The sequence below is a fragment of the Penicillium concentricum genome (assembly GCF_028827145.1).
Source record: "Penicillium concentricum strain IBT 3081 chromosome Unknown utg000002l_segment0_segment0, whole genome shotgun sequence".
In the NCBI taxonomy this organism is placed as follows: domain Eukaryota; kingdom Fungi; phylum Ascomycota; class Eurotiomycetes; order Eurotiales; family Aspergillaceae; genus Penicillium; species Penicillium concentricum.
The window spans coordinates 10,066,587-10,083,615 of NW_026622755.1; the positions used below are offsets into that span (position 1 = coordinate 10,066,587).

Consider the following 17,029-nt stretch of genomic DNA (forward strand, 5'->3'; position numbering starts at 1 on the left):
CCGAGGCTGATCAGAATACATTGTTTTACATCCATGCTGGACTCCTATTTTTCACTTTTTCTGTAGAATATCACTAGGCCTTCCGGTTCATTTGCCTTGGGATTCATTTTTTTTTTCATTGATAGCCAGCTACCTCAAGTGATGCATGGACTATTTTCCATTCGGATCTTCACATGATATCGAGGGTAGCGTACGCGAAAATCAAATGATTTGTGTGTCGGTATTTCCATGCTAGAAGTGGAAGGCGGCTACTCAAGTTGTCCATGCTGGAGGAACCAAGCCTCTCGCACATCAAAGAGGCTGCCCATGTCCTGGTTATTTCGGTAGCACCGGATTTCCTTCCAAGCATTCGCGGTACGGCCATTCGGCATGCGGCCATCGATTTGTAGGATCTTAAGGACGAGTGCTTGTGGCGAGGAGAGATTGGGAACGATGATCTCGTTCAGCTCAATGGTAGTATTTTGAGAAGCTGGGACTGGGACTTTCTGTTGTTCAGTATTTGTGGATTTAGTGACTTCGTCTTGCTCAGCCTCAACGGATGCCCCAGCGTTTACCTCAGCGCGTGCTTCGACGGGCGCCTCGACGCTCTCCATAGGAGTATCGGAATGAGCTGTGGATAATTTCAATAATTCCGCTTTATCATTTTTGCCGTTGGCAATAGATGATTCCTCTACTGACGTAGATAACTCTGGCAGCTCGGTGGGCTCAGGTGTGGAAGAAAGCACCGAGAAGTGAGACTCTGGGTGAGAGGGCTTTGGCTGGGAGAATTCTGCTGCAGCTTTCTCGTTTTCTTCAATTTTCGAATTCAAGATGGCCATGAAAGAAAGAGGAGCAGTTGAGCTCTGTTCATCACGTTGGGACACTTCTATTTCCTGAGACACTTCCTGCTCTTGGGGCCGCTCTGGCTCGGGTTGCTTTAGTGGGATTTTACGTGGTCGTCCTCGCTTGCGTTTCACTGGGGGTTGAGGTTGGGGCTCAGGAATTGTGCGCTTGGGCTTTTGATTTCGTGTACCACCGGGGCTAAAAATAACAACGCTGAATGGGGTTTCCTCTTGGCTCTCCTCATCATTCGAAGGCGCAATGACCGGCTGTGCGGCGGTGTCGGTGTCGATATTCATGCCATCAGTGGAAGATGCGGGGATCCCATGTCGCGCTCCGCTATTATTACGCTTCACTTCCTCATCATTGAAAGAAGTAGGGGTGTCCTGTTGCGCGTGGTCGGTGTTGGTATTCATCTCGTCGGTGGCAGACGTAGGGATCCCATGTGGGGCTTGGCCGTGCTCAAGCTTCATTTCCTCGTCACTGAAAGATACAGGGATCTCCTGTGGCGCTTGATCGGCGTCGGGCTTCACCTCCTCGCCATTGGATGTTGCATTAATGAACTGTGGTTCTGGGTCTTGGTCTTTCAACTGTTTATCATTCCAAGGTGATGTCGCTGGACGTTGCTCTGTCTCGAGGTCGGCTTTCACATCTTCCTTTCCCTTCTCTGGTGCGGGGCATGGCTCTGCTTTGTCGAAATTGCTGCGAAGAAAGACTCGTTCACCGGGTGGAATCGCAAAAGTCAATTTCGCACCATCACGATCATGAATCTGTAGCGGTCAACAAATGGCGAAGCTGTATGCGGAGTGCATAGATGTAGACATACCCTGACTTCTTTTTCAATGACAATTCTGCCGGGGCCTCTGCCGTAAACATAATTGAATTTCCAGATATCGCCCAGCTGGATGACACCCTCATCGATAAGAGTTCCCATCTTCACACGCGCACTTTCTCCAGCAGCTGCACGCCAGATGACTTTCTGCTTCTGTCCCCAGAACTGCTCATACTCGCGCTCTTTGAAGTCATCAAATTCGCCATTTTCGCGCTGCTCTCTGGCTTCCTGCGCCTGGTGCAGCCATTCGGGGTCGTAGCGGCCGTTTTGGAGGTCAAGCTGGAACTGTCGAACGCCGTCGCGCCAGTTGTTTGAGTAGCGGATAAAAGAGTCAGGTATGGGTGGTATCTTTGCGTCTGGGACATCCGATGTAGCTTGTGCCTCCGGGTGAACATCTGGGGGGAGTAGAGCAAGAATTTCGCGCTTGTCGCTTTCCTCGAGGCAATTCCATGCTTCAGGTTGTGCCAGCAGTTTCTAGATGTTTTGAGTTTATTGTTAGCTTGGATAATCTTGTACCGCATGTATGAAGGATTGGCTCATACCACTAGATCAAAGTCAACAAGGAGGGACTTGTCGCTCGTCAATAAATGCTCTTCGCTCCATTTCCCTCTAGCAGCAGGCCTTCTTGGGGTTCTTGCTCGTGAGCTCGATTCGGATTTTGGGGTCGACATGGCGAGGCCCGACTGTTCTGCTACATCGGCAGAACTAGCAGCAGCACGACTAGGGCATTATTATAAGACGTCAGTAAGAAAGAGGGTAAAAAGTAATTGCGGAGCTTACCCCGAACGTTGTGGTTCTGCCACACGGGACCTTGCTACCGCCTTCGTGCGTCTCTTCGGAGCCATTCCCACGGCAAAACAAAGGAGAAAGCGCTGTCCTTCAGAACAAGTAAGCAACGTTTTCAGGATGGTCAGGTCAACCCAGATTGCAAGGCTCGATGGTGAGGAACTCTCTGGGAGGTTGAGAGGGGTGGAGTGCTGATGTTGAAGTGAAATAGGCCTTATGCTGGCAGCTTCGGTCGACGACGAGCAGGTATGTGACGACGATTATTCAAGCTAATCATGAGCTTACGATATTTGTAGGCTGAATCGGAGCTCTCTGAGATTAAGGGTCAGGCTAAAATGATCTTTCGGCGCTTGAATCGCAACGCCGCACCCCAGGCCAGTATTGAGTCTGGTCAATACAGTCTACAGTAAGTGGCACCCATCAGTCAAACAAACACTATCAATGGACAATTTCTCACTTGGTGTGCAGCTACACAATCCAGGATGATATCTGCTTCCTATGCATTTGCGACAAGTCCTACCCCCGCAAACTCGCCTTCACCTATCTGGCTGATCTGGCCTCCGAATTCACGACTACCTATTCCTCATCACAATACCTTTCACCCACCCTCCGTCCATATGCTTTTGTCGAGTTTGATACCTTTATTCAACGCACAAAGAAACTATACCAAGACAGTCGCGCATCCCAGAACCTCGACAAGCTGAACGATGAACTCCGTGATGTCACCAAGGTGATGACGAAGAATATCGAGGACCTCTTGTATCGCGGCGATAGTTTGGAGCGGATGGGTGAACTGTCAGGGCGACTGCGCGAGGACAGCAAGAAGTACAGAAAGGCAGCTGTACGCATCAACTGGGAATTGTTGTTGAAGCAGGTGGGTCTATATTTGCACCTGACTCCCCCTGACCGATCGGCTAACCATCTCACAGTACGGACCTTTCGCTGGCGTGGGGCTTGTCATTTGCATTCTTCTTTTCTGGCGATTCTTCTGATTCCTTGCTCTCCGTGGCCGTGCTCATGGGCCTCGCTGTATGAATGTATGCATAGTTAATACCTCGGTGATTGCGGGTTACAATCCGCCGATTCTAGAATACGGAGAACTGCGTGAACATGTATCGTATTTGATGATGTCTAAATCTCATCCTCTTCTTCGTCGAAATCGTCTTCTTCTCCCATATCGTAAAGGATCCGGCCTCCCTCGCCTGGGCCATCGCCATGCTGTGCGTCAAAGTACGGCAACACAACACCTTCTCTTTCGCGCCTCTGTCTGTCGGTGAGACCCAGCTCAAAGGTCGATGTTGGTTCCTCGTCGCCGGCACCTGGGCCACGCTCCATGGGAGGGTTGTACACAACATTATCGTCAAGCAACGTCACAATCTCTTTCAGATGCTGTAGCGAATACTGCGACGCAGGTGGGAGAAGGTACCATTCCAGTACACCACGGCCACTCTTCCGTCTGTGCTCCAGCTCAATGACAATTCCCTCGGCTTTCCCAGTACCGGCCAATCTATCCAAACGCCCGAGCAGAACGCCTTCTTGCCCTTCCTCAAGCCCAAAGACTGGAGGAGCCAGACTGCGGTCGCGAGCAGCCTTCTGTGCTAGAACGTGTGAAAATGAATGGAGTGTAATGATACTCGTAGCGAGGTATGTCAATACAGAGATAGGTGATGGCGAGTAAGGATTTTTCTGTGGAAGTTCGGGGACATCTTGATGATATGTCACCACGAGTGACGCATCAACCTTGGCCGATGGCGATGTGGGAGTAATAAACGAACCAAGGAAAGAGGCCAGGTGAAACCCAGGGTCAACTCTTTTTGAGTTCAGAAGAGGGTTAATTGAATCAATGAGGATAAGACGCCCTAAGAAGGGAGTAAGTATGAGTCCACTAGCGGGGTAAATGCACAATGCTTACTGCGTGAGGGATTGGAGGCTGCAACAGGCTGATAAACCGCGCTCACTTCTTTAACTATATCGGCGGGGCTCTTGCGGCGTGTTGATACAAAAGCATCGACTCCCTCGGGTTGCTTCAGAGTTTCAAACGCGATGAGCGTAACATGAACTTTGGACAGCTGTCGAACTAGTTAGCATGGCCATCCACTCCTGTGTCTGGCGACTCAGATGTCGCTTATGATAACATCATAGGTCAATATACCTTTGCACGTCTAATGTATTCTTTCAAGAGGGGCGTAGCTGGTTGCTCCAAAGAATCCAAGACAAGTGTGAGGGGCGACGCAGTGTCCCGCAAGCTCAAGAGTTTCGAAATCAAGAGCAAATTGTGCGTCCGCCTGTGTGAAAGGTTGATAGGCGCCATCTTCGTCTGATATTAGATACTGTTATAGGCAAATTGCTCTCAGGAGACGCAGGTTGATGACCACACAGGAAGTGGGGTTGCGCTGCGAAAATTTCGCGGTGGAATTTAAAGTTGAGGCTCGACGGGCCGGCCCGCGGGCTGCAGCAGGCTCCTCAATGCCCTTCCTGTCTTTAGGAACATTTCCAGGTTGTTAGGCCAGCTTGTGTCTGAATACTATAGATCTATTGTATCAAGTCTCTCGGATATCTTTTTCTCCTGGGGTAGGGATCATGTGAATGTTTTTGTCCATCCGAGTGGTCCTCCCATGGAAGCGAAAGAGTAAAAAGAATATATAGTATAGTTATTCACAAGTGTTTTAAGGTACGTAGTATACTAACAGGTCAGGTCTCTGGTACCAATAAGCACTTCGATATCATTAGAATTAGCATAAATGACTTCAAGCTTTTTTTCACGATATTAGTCTTCAATTATCATAGTGATATCTTGTCATTGTAAGAGAACGAACAAATCTAAAGCGAATATATCTAAGGAAAATGGAACAAGAATTGAAATAATAATTCATTTCTCATCAATATACGACAGATGATGATAGGGATCACTTCTAAGGTACTACCTACAAGACTTGTTTCGACTCTTCTCGACTCTTTTACTACTATCGCACCTCATACATATGTATTGCCCTTTCTGATCACACGGGTCTAGCCCCGGAACCGTATATAAATTTCCTGAAAACAATCATTGTTTTCGTTAGATGATCGCATCTCTCATTGTTCTCTATAGACTGAGTGGATTGTTTGCCAGACATCAGGGTATAAATACATACCCTGCTTTTTCCTAGATTGATTAACAACGATTCTTCTTTCTCTTTTCCCCCTTCGGTAGTATTCATACTAGTTTTCTCTGCCTTTGCTGCCTATACAATTTTCAGACAACTACGCCCAAAGTGGACTTAGTCAGTTAGTGCCTCGTCTGCCTGGAATTAGCCCGTTTCTGCCTGGACTTTGCCAAGACCGCATGAGTATAAAACCACCCCCCTGACGCGAATGGTAGAATACCATTATACAAGAGTTCTATATCGATATGGCTTCATCTTACAATCCGCGGCTTTTCATGCCCGGGTTCAATGTATTCTTGAACTGCAAGCCCGATGTGAGAATCTAGATTCTCTTTCCACACATCCCATTTGCTAACAGACCAGCAAAATGTGATGACAAAATGGTTTCACGGCTTTCCTAATGCGTTGGATGGTCAAGCACTGCAAGATGGCTACATGAGGTGTGTTTCAATGGTATTATGGGCGGGATCTCGAGTTGACCTTGCTCTCCAGCGACTTGGTAACCCACCGAGAAGTTCTGATGATGCGAGTGATGAACACCATTACCGATAAGCCTCAGTGGGATCAGAAGGTGTGTTCGAGGTTATGTTGATATCCTTTATCTTGTTAGATTATTTTTAACCTCCTCTAGGTCTTTGACGAGGACATCACCGCCAAATGGCGTAACGAGGTTGCCCAAAGTGGTCAAGACGTGACTTCTAACATGATGGACTGGATCATCAGAGAGCTTCAATGGAAAGCCAACATACTCAAAAAGACTGGTTACGTTCGCGTCTTTGATGTGGGTGTGGTGAAGTCCGATACCGCCGTGTCGAAAGAGATACAACAGGCGCTGAAAGAGGCGGTAAACCCCTTCGAGGATATGTCGGAGAAAGATTACCACCCCGGCTCTGATAGCAAAGTGGTTGATCTGGTGCATCCCTCGCTGTTCCCAGTGATTTATGGCCAAACTCGCGTGCTTCCGGACAGAACCATTGATCTTAACGACTGTCTAGGAAGCGTGGGACAAGGAGATCTTGTCCCCATTCCATCGAGCCAAGATTGTGCTCCAGTCCCGGAAAACCGAGCCTATTACAACGAGCAATTTAGGTTCAGTGTCTTCAGTGATAAGTTTCAGTGGCTCCCGTGCGATGTGGAGCTCGTCGATAACGCCAACTGTCGAATCATATCATACATCAATAACGCCCACCCTGTTCATCACAAGTCTCTCTATGAGGTCGTTGAGAAAATCATTGCTCGGGCAATCCCACTCTGGAACCGCAGTCTGTCCGTAATCCATAGTCCAAGAATCGAGTACCAGAGGGTCGAATATGGTGAACATCTAGACCCTGAGCCTGTTCAGAATGATGATGACAGTGATTTCGACGAAGATGATTTCTGGGATGTCCATCGCGAGTGGCGAAATCGCCGTCCCATTATCCGTCCTGAGCCAGATAGCTTTCAACCCCCACACGAAAGGCATAGTGCGGATCTACGAGAGCAATTTCCCAACGCGAAGCTACAGATCATCGTGAAGCTGGCGAACATCGAATTGAGCCCAGACAAGCCCAATTATGAAGGAGGCTCTTGGCACATTGAGGGACAGTTGGTAAGAGTTTCGCGCCATTTGATTAACTATATATGCCAATTTTAAACAGAACGAGCGCATCTGCGCTACCGCAATCTACTATTATGACAGCGAAAACATAACCGATAACTCCTTGTCATTTCGTCAACGCGGTATGATGGACATGCTAGACATTGTGTATGAGCAAGGCGAGTACGCATTCTTACAAGCCATCTTTGGCTTTGGCGAGGATGTCGAAGGCAACGGGAGTAACCGCGATATCACACAAAGCCTTGGAGCCATTTCGTGCAAAGAAGGTCGGCTACTCACCTTCCCCAACACCGTCCAGCACCGTGTTTCCCCCTTCTCGCTAGCCGATCCGTCGAAGCCCGGTCATCGTAAGATCCTCGCGCTATTTTTGGTTGATCCCCATCGTCGGATTATCTCCTCAGCCAATGTGCCTCCGCAGCGGGAGGATTGGGCTCATGAGAGACAAAGTGCTGTGAATCAAGCTTTGGCAGATCTACCATTGGAGCTGCAGAACATCGTTCAAGGTGATTTGGAGCCCCTTGTGACCATGGAGAAGGCCAAAGAGTACCGCTTGGAGCTCATGGAAGAGCGTGGGCTCAGATCAGACAAGCAAAATGAGTGTTTTGAGGAGGGTGACTTCAGCCTATGTGAGCATTAAATACGAACTCCGATAACCGAAGTGACTCAGGTTTATGGGTGGTGCCCATGGTTTATTCGTCTAATTATGTAAATATCATACAAATGTTTATTAATATTACCTAGTAGTTTATGACTGTGCAATGAATCAATACTGTGACAGTTTCTATCTTTTTTTAGGCTGTTGAATTCAAAGTGGTGTGAGATGGAAGAATGAAAGAAATAGTATTTCTAATGACTAAATCTAGGATGTATCCTAGGGAGGTAGATAAATCGCTGAACTATCAATCTTTATCCGCATGTGCCTCATGAACCTCTGTCGCCTCTCCTTCATACGGATCAACGATGGTGGTCGCAAATTTCCTTGCTGGAACTCCGCGCTCAAAGAGCAAATCCAGTTCCTCATATGTGCGGCCCTTGGGCTCGGGGAGCCGGAAGTATGCCCAGACCAGTGACACTAGACATGTACCAGCCCAGAAATAGGCGCACCGAGCACCCCAGTCCCAGGCCGTGGAGTTGAGCTGGTAGTTGGTCAGGACGTTGACGACAATGTTGCTAATGTTGTATAGACACCGGGCGAGGACAATAGTCTTGGCTTTGAGGCGGGTGGAGGATAGTTCTGAGACGAGGGAGTATGTGACAGGGCCGACGCTGATATCATAGCAAAATGTGAAAATGATGAGCATCACGCTGATTGCCCATTTGGCGGCGTTGTTGTCTCCTGGGGCAAAAGATAGAGATCCTGTGATCACCAGAAGGACGAAAAGACTGGCGAGACCGGAGATGTGGATGGTTCGTCGGCCCGCGTAGGACATTAAGAACCACGATCCTATTGTACCCACAACACCAAGACCGTATTGTACCAGTGACATATTGAAAGATTGAACGGTGGGTAGGCCCGCTTGGACACAGAAGTAGGCGAAATAACCCATCAAGTTCTGGCCACACAGGGTTTGCACTAACCACACAATGCAAACTACCTCGGTTCGGCGAAGATTTGTTCCCTTGAAGCAGTCCCAGTATGTGGTTCCACTAGAGAGCGATTTCTCCAACTCATTGGTGTGTTGAATCATAGCAATCGTCTCGTCGGGGTTAAAGTCGGGGTCATTGGACGAAGTCAACCGCAGCAACGCTCGTCGAGCTCCTTGCACATTACCCTGACGCACATGCCACCAAGGGGACTCAGGTGCGAAAAGGCAGCCGATCATGATTGGGATTGGCCACACCCATTGCACACCGAAAGGAATGCGCCAGCCCCATTGATCATCGCGAGAAAGGGAGCCGCGATTAACGCCAACTGCCACAAGCTGTCCGAATACCCAGCACATGTTGATGAAAGTTGTCAGGTAAGGTCGCAGGACTACCGGACAAACTTCGGAGGCGTAGGCGGCTGGCAAGGTCTGGAAGATACCCCAAGGGATACCGGCGAGAATTTCGGCGGCTAGTAACATCTCAACATTGACTGCGAAGAAAAACAGAAAAATGACTGCAGTGATGGTGGCCAAGGCACAGATCATGGTCTTGCGGTACCCCAGGCGTTCAGAGACCAAACCATTGATCAGAAGTCCAATGACTTCACCACAGCGTGCACCATTGGAAAGGCCGGATTGCCAGGATGCCGGAACAGTCCATTTCCCCGCGGCGGTCTGTACTCCAAACTTTTGGTTGAACACAGGTGATGCGTACATTGAGCTGAGCAATGCGAGATCATACCCTTCCATGATCAGGGTAGACGAAAGGAGGACTGACCAGCCGACGGCTTTCGGATATAACCGCAAAGCCTGCCGCAGGGTCATGGACCGCTCCTTCCTAGCCGCTTGTCTGCCCTCTGCGAGAGCGGGGGAGACTTTGTCGTTCATCCTCATGGATGTGTCGTCCATCGAGACCATCAGAAAACTGTGTTGAAATTTCCGAAACTGAATGCGCCCAGTATATATCACAGACTAAACAAGAAATTGCGAATAGGTCTGTCGAGGCCCTAAGAATTGAAGGCTGAGAATATCCCGATGCTTCAGGCATTATCAAGGCACGGGGCGATGGTTTGATTTATACAAAAGATTCCAAAGCAAAAATACATGCATTTTTTAGTCCACGAGTATCGCGGATCCGGGGAAAATGCACATGGCAAGTCACTTGCTTCCAAAAATGAAAAGAAAACTGGGGAAGCTGGAGTGGGGAGGGGTAACCCTAGCGAATCACCGGGCCGGAAAGAAGTCGATCGGCGGCAAGTCGGTCGTTAGTCGGATATGCAACATCCTACCGGAGGCTTGCCGGACATACAGGGTTTCCTGAAGATATCCCCCGCCTTTATCCAGTCCGAATTGATGCCGAGCGATGATGGAAAGCTATAAGAGGGGTGTCCGGATGGAAAATGCAAGTGTCAAGCCACTATGTCACCACACGCGATACAAGATTCAGCCGTTCCTACAGGAACCAATAACTGGTGGAAAGAAGCCACCGTCTACCAGGTGAGTTGCCATATTCAGGCATTCCATGAAACATAAAATTGACGTTCGATTTTAAAGGTATACCCAGCTTCCTTCTATGATACCAACGGCGATGGCTGGGGCGATATCCCGGGCGTTGTCAAAAAGGTCGATTACCTCCAGTCCCTAGGGGTTGATGTCGTGTGGCTATCGCCGATGTACGACTCACCTATGCACGATATGGGCTATGACATCTCCGACTATGAAAATGTGCTCCCTGCTTATGGAACTGTACAAGACGTGGAGAATCTTGTGGAAGCGTGTCACTCGCGAGGCATGAAATTGATTCTTGACCTTGTCGTCAACCACTCCAGTGATCAGCATGCTTGGTTCCAGGAAAGCCGGAGTAGCAAGGACAACCCCAAACGCGATTGGTACTTCTGGCGCCCTCCTCGATATGATGAGGCAGGGAATCGAATGCCTCCGAGTAATTATCGGGGCTATTTTGCAGGAAGCACATGTGCGTTGAGTCATCTGACAATATTCAATGGTTTTGAACTAACGAAGCTCCTATTTAGGGACCTGGGATGAGACGACAGAAGAATACTACCTGCACCTCTACGCCAAAGAGCAACCCGATCTCAACTGGGATAACAAAGCCACACGCGAGGCTATCTACAACAGCGCGGTGCGGTTCTGGCTAGACAAAGGTGTCGATGGGTTCCGAGTGGACACAGTGAACAAGTACAGCAAACACACAGACTTCCCAGATGCCCCCATCACAGATCCGAAAAGCTACATCCAACCCGCCATCGGAATGTGGTGCAACGGCCCCCGGATCCACGAGTTCCTGCGCGAAATGTATGACGAGTTACTTGCTCCGTACGGGGATGTCATGACTGTGGGCGAACTGGCCAATACACCCGATCCCAAGAACGTCCTTGAATATGTGGGAGCATCAGCCAAGGAGCTGAGCATGGTCTTCCACTTGGACATTGGCCATATTGGCATGGGACCTACCCTAGAGGAGAAGTACATTTTCATGCCATGGAAGTTGACAAAGATGAAATCCATTGTGGAGAAGTGGCAGTCTTTCATTGAGGGATCGGATGGCTGGACCACCGCTTTCTGTGAGAACCACGACAATGGACGCTCTGTCTCTCGGTTTGGATCTGATGCACCCGAGTTCCGGGAGATCTCTGCCAAAATGTTGGCTCTGATGATGGTTACCATGACTGGAACTCTGTTCATCTATCAGGGACAGGAGATTGGTATGATCAATGCACCACGCGAGTGGCCCATTGAGGAATACAAGGACATTGAAGGCTTGGGGTATTACCGAGAAGCAGAGCAACGCACTGAGAGTGGGGCTGATCCTACTCGCAAAGAGAACATCATGGACGGTCTCCGAATTCTAGCTCGCGATCATTCCAGGCTGCCAATGCAGTGGGATGACTCGGAACACGCTGGTTTTACTACCGGGAAACCGTGGATGCGAACTCATGATCTTTATGGTGAAATCAATGTAAAGAGACAAGAGAACGACACCTCGAGTGTGCTGTCTTTCTGGAAAGATGTTCTGCGTCTGAGGAAAGACTACCGGGAGTTGTTTATCCACGGTGCATTTGAAGTGCTTGACTACGAGAATCAAGAGACGTTTTGCTTTGTGAAGTCGAGAGATGACAAGCGAGCATTGGTCGTTCTGAATTTCACTGGTCAGCCTCAGCCATTCACACAGACTGAGAAAACCGCGGGCATGAAGTTGCTTGTGGGCAACTACTCCGATTCATCACTGGAAACGCTGAAACCCTTCGAAGGACGGGTCTATATTTGAGAGATTACCACAGAAGAACCAATCAGCGATATTTTCTTATGAATATTGATTGAAATATCAGTTTTCTAGAATACTATTCTGCATAGCACCTCTTATGGCTGGCGACGATATTCTCGATATCGGTAGTTTCTCAGCAATCCACAGCTTGTAGCTCATCAGGAACCCCCAAGGGAATTTGGCTGAGCCTCTATAGTTTCCTTTTCGTTTTTTGAAAAAGCCAGTAAAGAGGTAGTTTCCCCTACACATTAAATAGCCGCTGGGGATTTCGGGAAGACAAATTTGGGGGCCTGTGCGTCATGTTTAGGCCTGACAAACAAGGCGACAAATTTCATTTCTTCACCCGGATGTGATCTGCACCCGGCTTCTCCCCGACTTCCCCCCGCAACCCCGGATTTTTGTGCTTGTTCCTACCGGTATATTTATACCTAGCTTTCTAGATGTCGGACCCACCTGTCAAGCAAGCATGTGATGCATGTCGCAGACGTAAAGTCAAGTGCATTTTCCCCAAACCTTGTGGGCAGTGTCGGGCTGCTGGCCTGGTCTGTCGGACCTCTTCGCTACGACGCAAAAAGGGGCGACAGGGCCAAACAGCCAATATTCTCAATGAACTCAGAGCAAAGGAAGTTGAGCAGACGTTGGTAGAGGATGTGAATATTTCTCCACCGTCAGCAGCTCTCAGGCATGGAGATACTATACCAACCCCCCAGTCACTGTTAGCCTCGGGAAGATGTCAGTTCTCAAAAACCCCGGGCCTTTTGAACCGGGACCTTGTCGACGCCTGCGCGGAATATTTTTTCTCACGGATGAGAGGAACGGTGCCTGTTTTGCAACCCGGCAGTTTCCAGAAACAGGTGGACCTTGCCGAGACATGTCTCCATGCTTATTGTTTCGTTGCTGCTTTTTGCGCTTTCGTGGTCACTCAAACCGGATTTGCGGTGGAGAATTCATCATTAGAATCTTCTCGAGTTTTCTGTACTGAAGAATACCGAAATTCCCTGATTGAGGAAGCCACCGAAGCTCGAAAGCATATCGACCCATTCACAGATCCTGTACGACAAAGCATTATCATCGCTTTCCTTCTATACGGGTGTCATATTGGACTGGGAAACCAACGGCATGCATATTACTTTCTCCGCGAATCCACGACGCTTTATACGGCCAGCGCGCTGGAAAGTCAAGCATCATCAGCACAGGTGGATGACGATGACCCTTCCTTGGCAGGCAAATTATTTTGGCTCTTGGTGGTGTCCGAGAGGTAGTTTCTCTCGCTATTCTTTAGTTCTTTGCTAATACAGGGACAGAGCTCATGCGATCCGTCGACATAGACCAATTACCCTCCAGGTCACTCCCGCAAGCCCTCAATTGGAAGATGATCCACTTCCAAACGCGTCAGCTATTGGCTTTCGGTGTCTGGTAAACCTCTATCTCCCATTTGATGAAGGCTTTTTGGGTCAGTGGAATGGAACGAATGCAACATGCTCGATTGAATCGCTAGTTCGCCTTGAGGAGCGCATCCGAAGTGCAGTCCCGGCGGACCTCGGTCTGCCTGATATACTCATGGCGGACTTGCGTGTATCCCAGCAATGGCTGCGTATTATGATATGGCAGCTATCTACAACTGCTGGGTTTCTTTCGACGAAGCCTACTCATGAATGCATGGATTTTCGCTACCCCCTCCTAATCGCTCAAGATCTCTGCTTCGCAACATGGAAATTGTCCAAGCAGGGTATGGAAACCCATGGAATTGGTCTTGTATGATTTGCCCTTATAAACAGACCAAGCATATTCTAACAGATTATAGATCGAAAAAATATTTGAGGTGGCGTGCACCTTAATTGATGTTATGACATGTCTCTCGGCGGCTGGGCTCCGTTCTTCAGGCTTCAAGCTTGGCCCGCCGGATTATCTCAAACATTTCTTCTCTCTCATTCACGATCTTCCCGGCGGACGCCGAAGGTTTCTTCCCCTGCTGCTTACCAAAATAGGGCAAACCCTGCCTTCCATGGTGGACCCTATCACCGTTCATCTGAACCTCCAACCTGGCCCCCTTGTTCCGAGCTCTGGCAGTGAAGAATCATCAATATCCGCCATCGCCGAAAATGACAGCTCAATTGAACAACTTTCCCCGGAATTGATGTCCGATTCTGCGTCCGTGGATTGGATGAACGGTAACTTCAACTATGCGGAGATGAGCCGCATCGGTGCTAAAACGCCAGAGATTGATGAGGCATTTCTCCAATACTCCAGTTACTTTCCCTGAGATCGGAGAAATGGATTGCGCCCATCAAGATTATGCTTGGCCAAAAAGCTACGTATGTTAAAAGGTATTGAAACAAGATGGCCACGTTTCTATCATTCTCCCGAGTTGTCCATCAAGAGCTAGACCTGCTGAACGCAGCATATTTGTCCAGATGTTGCTGACGAGCCTCATCTGGCGTGAGGTATCCAGTATCTGTCGTATATCTCACACTGGATTCAAACGCGACAATCGTTTCTTTTTGGTCAATATAGCAGTCCCGCAGGGCATTGTCTTGATCAACCATGGACTCCCAGGTGTGCTCCTCCAGCCAACTCAAAACCGTCATGGATGGATGGTCAAAAGAAGACTCCCTTATTTAACATCTGTCTTCGACAGCTCTATCCATTCTTGACGAATCATTCTTTGAATTGGCATCTGCATCTGCCTGCTTATGCCGTCGCAAATGTGGAAGCAGCAATTCCATCCACGCAATTCATCTCTTCCGATTATTATTGCTCTGGATGCAGGAACACAACAGTTATTAGATGGGGTAACTTGATTCAGGCCTGTCACAGTGAGATATTAGAGGTCCTGGCTAGAGGGTTTCAATCCAACAACGCTGAAGGCTGGTGCTTCCGAGAGCTTCTTGGCAATCTCAACATGGCTCTCCGACTCTATTGGAATATACCCTCCGGCAACATAAATTAGTGGGCAAGGAGACTCCGTCTTACGGGGCCCAGAGAGAATATCGATGGTACTGTGGATGTTTACAAGCTCGAGGTCTTCATGGCTATCCATCCAGTTACCCGGACTCCGGTTTGAATAATCACATCGATGGGCTTTGCTTCGTCTGCTAGAAAAAGGCGGTCGCATTTGGACTGTTCCAGTACAGACTTCTATGCGATCTTGATACCCAGGCTACCACCACCGGCCTAGTCTACCGAGTTGCTGAACCTTCCGTCGGTCTTACTCTTCATCTTTTGCCCGAGTAAGGCCAATGACATACTTGATTCGGGTGTTCCAATAGAGATCTCAATACCTAGCTGCCGATAATTGATGTTGCAAAGACGGTTGCTTGCCGACTTTGAATAAAATCGAGCTTTGGCTTCAGTTTTGCGAGATCGGGTATCATAATTCCAAACACATGTGTAGGCACAATGTGTACAAGAGGTTACTAGATATGTATTTTTGACCTTTTTACCTTGTTTTGGCAGCATCACTTCCCTATCGTCTAGAAAATGTAGACAAAGATGACTATGCTTCATTGACGGGAGAGAAGTGATGTGAGGAGAGAGTATGAGTACTATCGTGCAGGGTAAAGGTGCAGTATATACATCCAGGGTTCTCCCGGTTTCCTTGCGTCTATCCAAAATGATGAATCTATTGTCGAAGACTTCATCAATAGAAATCTATTAGTGACACCAAAACAGGTGTTTAAAGTTAACAGAAGCTCTACAATTCAATGTTTGTAAATACATTGTAGGGCTATAGATCGGTCATTTGCCATGTCACAAAATGTGCAACTGGTCTCTTCCTCCGGCCGGAATAAACTTCTCTTTGGTCCTGGGATATTCAGGCCGACACCCATTGCGACAACTTGATACCCTCTACATTTCTACCCCTATGAGCATTCGCTTTTTCGCCCCTTAAACTTATTATTGTTGCTCAAGCTCTCGAAATTTGAGCAAAGCCATCCTCATCTGACCCCACCCGCAACAAACATCCACGCTATACGGGGCAACGCCCAGACCAGACCAGACCTTTTTCATAATGACAGAGCCACCTGCGAAGCGTGCTCGCCGAGCCGACAGCTCAGCCATGTGGGATTCCAACGATAAACCGCCTCGTGCACCAGAGCAAGGGTTAGACCGCGACCGCAGACGTTCACCAGCTCCACGAGATGACCGACGCGACGGCCGGTATCGCTCTCGCTCACGAGAACGCAAAGATGGAAGGCGAGAACGGAGCTGGTCTCGAGATCGCCGCGACCGGGACAGACGAGACGGAGACAAAGATGGGCGTGGGGCCCAGGACCGAAAGAGAAGCACTAGTCGAGAACGCAACCAGGATAGACGAGGTTGGTTATTTATTTAACTTAAGGGAAGATCTGGGCCTTGCTAACATATGAATATCAGGTAATGCACCTAAAAGCGTTAAGTTCCGCGAACGCTCCCGCTCCCGATCTCCGCAACGCAATGGCGCGAAGGCCCGGTCACCCCCTCGAGGCCCTAAGAGTGACCGCCATGGCGACCGCAAAGATCCTCGATCGCAAGATGGACGGAAGGCAACTGGCGCACAATCAGGACCGGAACGCCACGAGGATGAAATGGACATAGACTTCAACGAAGATGCGGACGAGGACGAAATTGAAGCACAAATGCGAAAGGCCATGGGCTTCAGCAGGTTCCGGACTACAAAGAACACCAAAATCCCCGGAAACAACATCTACGGTGTGCGGAAGGAGAAGAAGATCGAGTACCGACAGTACATGAACCGCCAGGGCGGTTTCAACCGGCCTCTCAGTCCCTCGCGATGAATCCTTACTACATGTATTCCTACGGTCTCATATTTTCTTTGTATTCAAAAACACTGGACATTTTTCGGCCTTCTTTCGACACGATTTGCATTTGCGGAGCATGGTTTTGTTGGCTTGATATTTTACCTTCCCATTCAATGGCCCTTGTTGGATTTACTACCAATCCCTTTTTTTCAAATATTAGTGAATCAAAAAAATA

At 48.7% G+C, this 17,029-nt stretch overlaps 9 protein-coding genes across 9 annotated transcripts; 5 read left to right on the forward strand and 4 right to left on the reverse strand.

The window, feature by feature from the left end:
- Positions 1-248: 248 nt before the first annotated feature.
- On the reverse strand, positions 249-2,496 carry N7517_007555 (uncharacterized protein; the record flags this gene model as incomplete). Its single annotated transcript, XM_056725285.1, has 4 exons — positions 249-1,589; positions 1,646-2,125; positions 2,194-2,371; positions 2,432-2,496. 4 exons carry the CDS (start codon positions 2,494-2,496, stop codon positions 249-251), a joined length of 2,064 nt encoding a protein of 687 aa, XP_056581535.1.
- A 61-nt stretch (positions 2,497-2,557) lies between these two features.
- On the forward strand, positions 2,558-3,429 carry N7517_007556 (SNAP receptor SEC22; the record flags this gene model as incomplete). The annotated part of the gene is made up of 5 exons (XM_056725286.1): positions 2,558-2,591; positions 2,649-2,683; positions 2,734-2,843; positions 2,906-3,311; positions 3,367-3,429. 5 exons carry the CDS (start codon positions 2,558-2,560, stop codon positions 3,427-3,429), a joined length of 648 nt encoding a protein of 215 aa, XP_056581536.1.
- A 139-nt stretch (positions 3,430-3,568) lies between these two features.
- Positions 3,569-4,748, reverse strand: N7517_007557 (Elongator subunit IKI1; the record flags this gene model as incomplete). The annotated part of the gene is made up of 3 exons (XM_056725287.1): positions 3,569-4,296; positions 4,350-4,506; positions 4,590-4,748. 3 exons carry the CDS (start codon positions 4,746-4,748, stop codon positions 3,569-3,571), a joined length of 1,044 nt encoding a protein of 347 aa, XP_056581537.1.
- Positions 4,749-5,828: 1,080 nt separating this feature from the next.
- On the forward strand, positions 5,829-7,817 carry N7517_007558 (DUF4246 domain-containing protein; the record flags this gene model as incomplete). Its single annotated transcript, XM_056725288.1, has 5 exons — positions 5,829-5,897; positions 5,947-6,023; positions 6,076-6,154; positions 6,215-7,171; positions 7,221-7,817. 5 exons carry the CDS (start codon positions 5,829-5,831, stop codon positions 7,815-7,817), a joined length of 1,779 nt encoding a protein of 592 aa, XP_056581538.1.
- A 262-nt stretch (positions 7,818-8,079) lies between these two features.
- N7517_007559 (putative MFS maltose permease) lies at positions 8,080-9,684 on the reverse strand (the record flags this gene model as incomplete). Its single annotated transcript, XM_056725289.1, has 1 exon — positions 8,080-9,684. One exon carries the CDS (start codon positions 9,682-9,684, stop codon positions 8,080-8,082), a length of 1,605 nt encoding a protein of 534 aa, XP_056581539.1.
- Positions 9,685-10,185: 501 nt separating this feature from the next.
- N7517_007560 (glycoside hydrolase family 13 protein) lies at positions 10,186-12,055 on the forward strand (the record flags this gene model as incomplete). The annotated part of the gene is made up of 3 exons (XM_056725290.1): positions 10,186-10,263; positions 10,321-10,741; positions 10,800-12,055. 3 exons carry the CDS (start codon positions 10,186-10,188, stop codon positions 12,053-12,055), a joined length of 1,755 nt encoding a protein of 584 aa, XP_056581540.1.
- A 437-nt stretch (positions 12,056-12,492) lies between these two features.
- Positions 12,493-14,315, forward strand: N7517_007561 (Zn(II)2Cys6 transcription factor; the record flags this gene model as incomplete). The annotated part of the gene is made up of 3 exons (XM_056725291.1): positions 12,493-13,310; positions 13,351-13,807; positions 13,857-14,315. The coding sequence occupies 3 exons, from the start codon at positions 12,493-12,495 to the stop codon at positions 14,313-14,315; spliced, it is 1,734 nt and encodes a 577-aa protein (XP_056581541.1).
- A 112-nt stretch (positions 14,316-14,427) lies between these two features.
- N7517_007562 (uncharacterized protein) lies at positions 14,428-14,640 on the reverse strand (the record flags this gene model as incomplete). The annotated part of the gene is made up of 1 exon (XM_056725292.1): positions 14,428-14,640. One exon carries the CDS (start codon positions 14,638-14,640, stop codon positions 14,428-14,430), a length of 213 nt encoding a protein of 70 aa, XP_056581542.1.
- Positions 14,641-16,064: 1,424 nt separating this feature from the next.
- On the forward strand, positions 16,065-16,830 carry N7517_007563 (SNUT3/LISCH7 family protein; the record flags this gene model as incomplete). Its single annotated transcript, XM_056725293.1, has 2 exons — positions 16,065-16,371; positions 16,430-16,830. 2 exons carry the CDS (start codon positions 16,065-16,067, stop codon positions 16,828-16,830), a joined length of 708 nt encoding a protein of 235 aa, XP_056581543.1.
- Positions 16,831-17,029: the final 199 nt, after the last annotated feature.